At 43.4% G+C, this 10189-nt stretch overlaps 1 protein-coding gene across 1 annotated transcript; it reads left to right on the top strand.

The window, feature by feature from the left end:
- The first annotated feature begins 5542 nt into the window (after positions 1 to 5542).
- LOC138926315 (uncharacterized) lies at positions 5543 to 8815 on the top strand. The gene is made up of 4 exons (XM_070279997.1): positions 5543 to 5558; positions 5653 to 6072; positions 6315 to 6625; positions 8684 to 8815. Exons 1-4 carry the CDS (start codon positions 5543 to 5545, stop codon positions 8813 to 8815), a joined length of 879 nt encoding a protein of 292 aa, XP_070136098.1.
- The last annotated feature ends 1374 nt before the right edge of the window (positions 8816 to 10189 follow it).

Raw genomic sequence — 10189 nt, 5'->3', positions numbered from 1 at the left:
CGCACGTAATTTTAAGGCGATTTTAACTTTTTGTGCGTTTTTTTTTCGGCAGGCTTCGATTCGATTTTTTTTTAAAGAATCTTAATATTCTTATGAAGTTGGCCATCGTTAAGTGTGACCCCATAAGGGTATAAATATTCTTGATCCGATCACCCTCTGTGTCGATATAAGCATGTCCCTCTGTCTGTGTATAATCGAAATAATATCTCAATTTTGAAGCTATCGACTTAAAATTTTGCACACATCTTTGTTTCCTTTTCACGCTGTATATAGACAACGGCCGCGACCAGCCGACTATATCTTATAGCAGCCATTTAACTGATAGATTTCAAATTCGATTATTTCGGATTTTTTTACAGTTAGCGGTATGGGACTTTCTATGTATTCTATTTTGGGCTTACTGATCTGATCTACCAAATTCCATAATTATCGCCCGACTATATCCTACAGCGGCAATCTAACTGAGCTACCTGAAATAACCCAACTTTATAGTTTTTCAAAATAGAAGGTTTGAACTTCGTACAGGATTTCGTCTTATTTTTGGAAAGCCAATCGTTTTTACTATAACTGAACGATTTAAAAAGACCCACCCTTGGTACCTATGAAGAAACAAGATTGGGAATTTTGTTATAAGGAATTCATTTTAGGAGGAAATTCAATTTTGAAAACTTAACTTTTGAGAAAAAAAGTATTTTTAAATCTTATTTTTTGGCGAAAAACCTATACATACATATATACATATATATGTATTTGTTTAATTTTACTCATACCTCTTCGATTCCCCTGCTTTCAATTCCACCTTACTTCTCATAAGTTTTTTTCCAAAATTAACGTAAATAATTAACTTTTTTTAAGCCACTTTATATTAGATCGGTAGAAAAAACTATATAATTAAGCCGCCTTATTCACTAAGATACTAATGCATTAAATTCATATCAATTGATCATATTGAGTACCACTGATTTAAACTTGTAGAGGAAAGGCCGATCCACGGAGATGGCTCTCGACATTCATACTTAGTGAAAAAGAATATTCGCTAAATGTTTTTCTAGACATTGAAGGTGCTTTTACCAACATCCTGCCATTTTTAATAAACAACGCGCTGACGGGACAAGGGGTATGCGGGGATCAACCCGTGCACCTCATAAGGGGGATCATGGTAAACAGGAGAGGCACTTCGCAAGGAGGTGTATTCTCCCCTCTACTATGCAACGTGGGGATATAAAAGTTAGTAAAGTTATGGGTGGTACGGTGCATTTGATTATGTTCGGTTACCCCTCACTGCAGTTAGTGGTGTCGCAGGCGTGGGCGTCTCTGGCGGTTGCCGAGGGAGTTTCTCCTCCTTACAGGTAGTTGTGTTGATAAGATCCCTGGCGGTTGCCGAGGGAGATTCCTTTTGTGCAGGAATTATGGTGGGGGCACTTGCTCCGTTATCACGGCCCTTGAGGCGCTGTGACCAATTCAATAAAGTGAATTTACGATTTAGGGCAATGCCGGAGTTATGAATTAAATACTTCTTTATTCAATGAAGCTCGAATACAAACTAAAGCTAACAAAAACGTATCTCATAGAGGCCACGCAAATATGAAGTGTTCGCCGGCTATGAATGGGCATCTGGTCAGACGCTGTGTCAGCAGTTTCTGTAAAGTTATTGCCTAAGCGGCTTATTGCCTAAGTTTCAATTGTCTTCACTGAAAAGTGTCCACAAACTTCGTGTGACTGCATGACGTACAAGCTGGTGGTTCTCTCAACATGAGAAGATAAGAACGGTCTACGAACGAACCCATTTAAGACCAAACTTGTCCTTTCACTAGGAAATACAAACCTCTAAGTTTAAGGCTTCCAAAACTATCAGGAGAAACTCTTACCCTTAATGGTGACGCCAATTACCAAACAATTACGCTAGACAGAAAACTGGACTGGAAGCTTAACATCATGGATAGAGCAAACAAAGCGGCTATCGGCTCTATACCTGTCGTAAGGCGATTGGGCTTAAATACGCTATTTCTCCAAAAATTAAAAGAGAGCTTTACATGACTGTTATATTATTTAATCCTATTCTACGGGGTAGTAGTCTGGTGGCCTGCTGGTGAACTCAGAGGATGGCGAAGGTCAGAATTACAGGTAGCCTTTGTTCTCGACCTTCTGAATGTACAGATAATGGGGGTCAAGATAGTTACGTTTCCGTAACGTTAGTTACGGAGAAGGACTAAAAATGGTCAAACCAAGTTTCACTTACACCGTCGTATACCCGTCGATCATCCCACCTCAAACTATCAGGTCTCCATAACATCGAGGGAGGAATGGACGACTTAAATCCCGGGACCAGCGGGTTCCCTTTATATATACACCGATGGCTCAAAGTTGAATCACCAGATGGGAAGCAGTTTCCACTGCGAGCGTCTATGCCTAAATGATTCCCTCAGACTCCCCAACCACTGTAGTGTATTCCAAGCTGATGTAATAGCTATCATGGTAGCACTCCCTATCACTTGCTGCAGAACTAGAAATATTTTCTTGTATTTAGAAAACAAAAATTGTATGGCAAATTTCTCAATTGTAAATTTAAAATTTTATTATGAGTGTGGAAATTAGGCAACGATTTATATCTTCTCATATAAAAGAACAGCACTCAGGGGTCTTCTTTCGCGGTCTTTCAGAATTTTTTAATGGCTTGTGCATCAATTAGAGCATCAGCTAGCATTGCTGTGTTCATCATAAAGCTTAGAGGCCCAGACGACCAAGGGGCGCTCGAGAAACGGTTAATTAGTGAGGTATCTGTGTGAACAGTGAGGTAGTGTGTGAACACAAGGTAGTCTCGTCGGCTGCGTCACACCCCTATTGAGTGACACTACAATGAGTGCGAGTGAAAAAGTGTTTTCCTGAACGTGCGAAAGAAACAGAAACAGAGTGTGTTTTTTAACCCTTATGCTGTGCATAGGGTACAAAATTGCATGCAATATATGTATAATCATTTGAAATTTATTTTTATAATTTTATTTTGAGTAGTTTTAAGTTCGTTTTTTGTTTAGTTTCTTAGTTAAAAAAAAATGTGCCATATTACATTTTGTAGCGCACAAGGGTCCGCGCACAACCTCTCTCTTACGACGACTCGAGCGTACTGGTCGATAGGGAAGTGAGCCCAAACAATTCTGCCGCCGACGAGACTACCTTGTGTTCACACACTGATACAAATATTCATGTGTCTAAATTGTATCACTCGACTAAATTAGTGGTGGTGGAGCGACGCTAAATAAAGCCATGCTGACATGAAGAGATGATCCAAGAGCAAAGGTGTTGCAAATGGGGAGGGAGAACGCTCTTGACGGGTTTTTAACCAATTCTAGAAAAGTCAATGACTGTCGCAAATATTTCAACGAAATGGCGGAGCAGCATGACAACCACTTCATATGGGTGCTCCGCTGAAAAATTCGCAAGGACAGGTACTTTCAAGGCTCTCCTCATATGGTTGCTCCGCTGAAAAATTCGCAAGGGCAGGTACTACCAACGCTCTCCTACTAACCAAAGTACAAGTAAACCCCATAGCAACTTGTTGGCGGAAATGCAGGAAATACTATTACCTGGTAGCACTAAGAAAATAAAAAAATCTCCAGAACTGACGAATCTCTCGCATGGCTATGGCCCATTCGGCACAGCTGCTCTAGGAAAAGATCTATGATGGTCATCTCTTTAACGGACAGGACTGCAGTCTAGAATTTAAGGCCATCACGGTGCACTGGCTGATAACTACTATATAAATAAGCAGACAATGCATAACATACCGACAAATGCCTTTTATTTGGTTTATAATATGTATATAAAATTTCATTTTGACACTTTAAATGAGCTTCGCAAGCAATTAAAATATTTTATATTATATTATATTATACTAGCTGACCCGGCAAACGTTGTTTTGCCACCATATGACTTTATAATTTCTGTACCTGTATAATTTACTCAGTTCTAGACTTGGGTAGCCAGTTATGATTTTAAAGCACCCAGAGTTTATGGGTCCTAGTGAGGAGTCGAGAAGACTTCAGGGTTTGACCTGGAGGCTATAAACTGATTATTTTGAATGCGGGCAGTAAATCCCCTCTGGTGAATGCGACTTTTCAGCTCCTTATAAACTGGGCAACCTCTATAGTTACCAGTGCGATTTCCACCGCAGTTGCCGCACTTTTTCGAGTTGTGTTCAGTGTGCGCTGGGAAGTGTGCGGAATCATGAAGCTTACCACAAACTACACAGACCGGGCGCAGTTTACAGTAAGACCTTGTATGGCCATATTCTTGGCAGTTCGCACATTGTACTGGGCCATTGCGTTTGAGCGGCTCCTCAACTGTAATTCTGCAAATTCTGTAATTCTGCGGTGCAGCAGGAACTGAAGATTGTATATAGGGTGCACTTCATATTTCTTTAGGAGCTTAATTTGTGGTTCGAGCTCAACCTTAAGGTGTCGGTGAGGTATTTCGATAATACTCTGTAATTATCTTCAGACTTCGTTTGAACTTTTGTTTCCTGGATGTTCCCTTTTACGAGTGGTATTATGTGGAAGTTGCCCTTGCCAATAAGCTCTATAATTTTTTTGAAAAGAACGTTGGAACTTTTTTTTGTATGTAAATTGGCGGGGGCTTAGGCTTTCTTTTTTCGACTTCTGTAGATTCGGCGTCATCCTCATAGTATGCCAAGATTTTAAAACGGTTTGAGTTCGTAGGCGATTCTATTGCAGCTATGTAAGCATTGCCACGGGCTAGTTTGCGTTAAGAGTTTCCTTTTGATTTGGATGTAGCGATCCATACCAGTCTGCATAGCCTGCTTAATATTTTCTTTGTTTTTGTTCTCTTTTTTGGAGCGCAGCGGCAGAAGTATTAATGTTTGCGCTGCTAGCTGATGACGTCGTTAAACGCGCTGTCGTTACAGTTGCGGTTATTGTTGGTGTTACGGTTGACGTTGTCAAAGAAGTTGCGGTGCTAGTTACTGCGGTCTTTGGCTGCAGAGAAATCGATGGTAGCGAGGGGGAGCAAGAACGCGCTCTCTCGCTCTTTACGTTTAAGAAATCGGTCAAGTTTGGGGTAATTGACCGTGTTTGGGATGAGCTTGCTTTACTTTCGGTTGCTTTGAAAGTGAAGTAAGTGTTGTTTCTTTGTACTGAGAGCAGTCTGTTCGTTCCTGTTGTTCGCTGTTCGTTCCAGGACCGTTTGACTTTGTGAGACTATTCAAAAAGTCTTTTTTTACATGTATGTGTGTATGTAAAAGTTAAAGGGTCTTGTTTTATTTGCTTTGGATATTTATATTGCTAGATCGATCATTTTTCGAATCCGGTAAGCTTTGAACCTAAAGCATCGTTTTATTGTTTGTTAAAAAAAAAAAATAAAATAAAAAAGAAAAATTTTAAATTTTTACCAAACACAAAACAAATATAAAACCACTCTTATTTTCATAATCTTGCGGCCATTCTCGGGCAAAAAAACACAATCGGCTGGCAAGACCCTCCATTTTTCTAATTTTCAAGATGACGATTCCAGCGACTCCGAGCATGGAGAAATGAAGCGGAAGTCTGGTAAAAAACCCATTATGGAAGACGAACCAACAACGAGCGAAGCAGCCAGAGCTGCATTTAAAGCTAATATTGAAAAAAACTCTATCTGATTTAGACGATGAAGATTGTGTCAGCGACATGGAGGTTGACGGTATGAAGAAAAAAGATGACAAGAAGACAAAGCAATCTGCGGTAAAAACGGCGAAAATCATCAAACCGCCCCCAATTTTTATCCCGAACGTATTCAGCATCAAGGGCCTCTCCAAAGACATTTCCCGCCTCTTAGGCAGGGATGTTTCAGTGACCTACAAGGCAAGCACTAACAACACAATTCGCGTCATGACTCCAGACAAGGATACTCACTCAACTCTGAAAAAGTTCCTGAGCGAAAATAACCATCGATACCACACATTCCAGCCCCGAGACGAGCGCGCTTATCGGATCGTCGTTAAAGGCCTCCACTTCTCCCCCGACCCGGAGGGTTTCAGCAGCCATGGACACAAAGTCTGCGATATACACAATTCTACGCAAAAAGGTACAAAGAAGCCACTAAAAATTTTCTTTATTAACCTCGAGCCAGCCAAAAACAACAAGGAGGCCTTTCAAGTCAAGCGGTGGTTACGGTTGAGCCACCAAAAAAATTCGACGATGTGCCCCAATGCCATCGCTGCCAGGGCTTCGGTCACACAAAACGGTACTGCCGTCTAGAGTACAGATGCGTAAGGTGTGGAGATAGGCACCCATCATCCGAATGCACCAAAATCGTTAGTGAACCAGCCGTCTGCCTCCACTGCGACGGACCACACGCGGCCTCTTACAAGGGCTGTCCAGCCTACAAAAAGGCAAAGAGCATGCTCGCCCCCAAGCAGACTGACCCAAGAAGCCAGCAACCTCAATTCAGCAAAATTAACCCTAACATCAGCTATGCTAGCGCAGTCAAAAACGGAGCACCACAGTTTGACTCCAACCCCAATCCCGATCCCAGTCTTCCAAGTAATCCAATGGGCGCCCTAATGGCTAGGATGGAATCTATGTTTGAGCGCATGATGGAGAAGGTCTTGAGCCAAATAGCCCAAATGATGGCCACCGTTTGCAAATCCTTATGCATACGCGATTAGATATAACCATATGTAACGCTAACGGCCTGGTAAAAAGAAGGCCAGAGGTCGAGCTGTATTGCAGGACCCACCAAGCAGACGTTCTCCTCATATCAGAAACGCATTTCACAACAGATCATACTTGACTATTAGAGGATACGACCTCATTGCCGCTAACCACCCGAACGGAAGAGGCCGCGGGGGCGCGGCCATCCTTATTCGCAGCTGCATCAAGTATGAGGCACTTCCAGCCATGTGCGAAGACTGGGTGCAATGTGCCCAAATTAAAATCTCCACTACCAACGGTGACATAACAATCGCTGCAGCATATTGCCCCCGCAGGCACAACATCCACGAACAGGAATTCGGCTTGCTACTGGATTGCTTCGGCCCCAAGTTCATAATCGGAGGGGACTTTAATGCTAAACACCCCTGGTGGGGCTCCAGGATTAGGAACCCAAAGGGCTCGGCTCTATACAGGCAGATTCAGTCCCGAAACTTGAGCTGTCACGCAAACGGTGCACCCACATACTGGCCTACGGATCCTCACAAAATCCCAGATGTCCTAGACTTCGCCATCTCCGGAGGACTGGATTCTGCCGGAATTCAGGCGAGAGAAGTAGAAGACCTCTTCTCGGACGCGCCTTCTCCGTGTCACTTTTCATCCCATCCTTGCTCAGGTCAGCCCGCAAAAAGCTGATCTACAAGACAACAGACGTTGACAAGTACCAATCATACCAGAACAACGTTACCGACCCCAGCCCGACACTTGACTCCCCGTTTGACATCGACACCGTTGTAGAAGAGTTAACAGCCCATATTCAGGCGGCAGCTTCTGAAGCAGCACCAAGGCCCTCCAACCGCCCAAGAGCCACTGACAGGGACATCCACTTATGGAGCCCAGAAGTCGAAGAACTCAAACTTGAAAAGCGACGACTCCGAAGAGTGTGGATGCTTTCGTGGAATCCTTTGGACAAATCCGCCTTCAATAGAGCGACCAAATGTCTGACAGAAACGCTGGCAAGACTAAGAAAGCAGGCCTTTGACGGGTTCGTCGGGAACAACTTGAGCCAGGCGACCCTCAACATAACTTTTGGCGAGTCACCAAATCTATCAGACAGCCGCTGAAAAGGATCCCACCTGTACAAAGAACCGACGGCAGATCGGAGATGGACAGGGCCAACGCTTTCGCCGAACACCTCGAAGGTGTCTTTACGCCTTTCGATCGCTGCTCACCGGAGGATGCTGCTGAAACTGCCCGTCTGCTAGCCGAGCCTTCCAGGGACGCCGATCCAATACCACCAGTGACTGAGGAGGAAACAGCTGAGCTCATAACCATCATGAGCACCAACAAGGCCCCGGGCGATGATGGTATCAATGCAATTGCATTAAAAATGTTACCACCTCCAAGCATTCAGCTAATTACGAGGATCTATAATAGATGCTTTGAAATAGGGTACTTTCCGTCCACATGGAAACGTGCCCAGGTAACTATGATACCTAAGCCCGGGAAACCCGAAGCAAACCTTTCGTCCTACCGACCAATAAGTATGTTACCAATGCTCTCCAAAATACTGGAACGAGTGTTTTTAAGCAGAGCACTGTCAGTATTTGACGAGGCTGGACTGATCCCTGACCACCAGTTTGGCTTCAGGTGGCGACACGGTACCCCAGAGCAGTGCCATCGGGTGGTGCAGTGCATCCTGGACGCATTTGAAACCAAGAAGTACTGCATGGCCGTCTTGCTGGACGTGAAGCAGGCGTTCGACCGAGTCTGGCATCCCGGTCTTCTTTATAAAATAAAGTCGGCCTACCCCGACCATACTTCCAGTTCCTAAAGTCGTTCTTGGAAGACCGTAAAATTGCGGTTAGATGTGGTGAGGCCATCTCCGGTATAAGAGAAGCTCACGCTGGTGTACCCCAAGGCAGCGTTCTTGGCCCGTTGATGTACAATGCATACACGGCCGACCTCCCTGTTCTTCAGAGGCCTGACCTGCTCGCAGCAACCTATGCAGACGACACCGCCTTCCTTACCAACGCCAATTGCAGCTTGACATGCTCAGCGACTGGCAAAAGCGATGGAACATTGCCGTCAATAATGAGAATTCCACTGCCACCAAATCCTCAACGGCTCTCCAATCCCACAGGAAGACAATCCCAAGTACCTGGGATTCACCCTAGACAGGAGGCTCACCTGGAGGCCCCATCTGATTAAGAAGAGGAAACAGATCCTTCTACTGGCTCATGGGTAGGAGATCGAAGCTGAGAACTTCCACAAAACTTCTCATTTACAAGGCCATAATACGCCCAATCTTGACGTACGGCTTACAGCTATGGGGCACTGCGAGCAAGACGAATGTCCAAACTATACAAGCTTTCGAAAATAGAGCCCTTCGAATCGCCACTGGGGCCGACGTCTATCATGACAATCGCAGCATCCACGAGGTTCTCAAATTCCCTTGGGTCAAGGACAAGATCCAAAGAAGCAGCGCACGTTACATGCAGAGGCTTCATAATCACCCGAACCGGTTGGCCAGCTCCCTGCTGGACAACAGCGAGCAGCCCAGAAGACTAAAAAGGACACACCCGCTGGACCTCCCCTTACTACTCTAATTTATTTCTACCATATTAATATTTAAAATTATCTATAAGTGAAGTTTATGTGATAACATTTAATGGTTGTCCCTAAAGGACAGTTTTAAATAAACGTTATCCTGCTATTACAAAAAAAAATTAATCCTGATAAAGCACCAGCTGGAGAGCTGAAATAATGTTTGCCTTTTGTTGTTTTTATATTCCCTCATGATTCACAGCGCTCCAGAACATAGTAAATTTTGTACAGAAGTTATAAAGTCATCTGGTGGAGAAACAACGTTTGCTGGGTCGGCCAGTTAAATATAAAATTTTTGAATTTCTATTAATATAATTACCTTAATCTAACTAAAGTTAGCCGTTATTTGTTAAATAAATAAAAATGTTTACTTACGCGACAAGCTTAGCATAGACACCAATAGCATAAAGGCATTAATGTGGAAGTACCTAGACGTCTTATACCCGCCTAGGCCGTAGTTTTGTGAGTGGTGATTTTAAACAATTTTTCGCAACACAAAAAATTTACTTAAATCAGATAGCAACTGGTGCAAGCCGCGCGAATGGCCAAGTGGAGTACATTATGAGTACCATGAAATCAATGTTGATGGCAGTTGAATTAAGGAAACGATCTTGGCAGGATGCTTTAAAAGAGGTGCAGTTTGCCATTAATTGCACAGCCAATAGAGTCATGAAGAATAGTCCATTCGAATTGTTAATTGGTAAAAAGGCTAGACTAATGGTTGATGCTAATAATAAAAGAAGAAGGGATTGATATTGTAGTTTGCCCACTTGTAGACAGATGATTACGAGAGATTGCCTACTGAGGCACTTGTAGGTACTATGAATTCAGAATAAAAAAGTTGAGCATGGCTAGGGTAATACAATGCATTAAATAATTAACCAGTTCACCTTCGACAGTCTAACCGATCGGTCGTGTTCTTCCGCGAGACGTCTACGTAGCGC

The sequence above is a fragment of the Drosophila bipectinata genome, chromosome 3L, assembly GCF_030179905.1.
Source record: "Drosophila bipectinata strain 14024-0381.07 chromosome 3L, DbipHiC1v2, whole genome shotgun sequence".
Lineage (NCBI taxonomy): Eukaryota > Metazoa > Arthropoda > Insecta > Diptera > Drosophilidae > Drosophila > Drosophila bipectinata.
The sequence above is the reverse complement of the archived record's forward strand: the minus strand, read 5'-3'. Positions and strand labels throughout refer to the sequence as shown.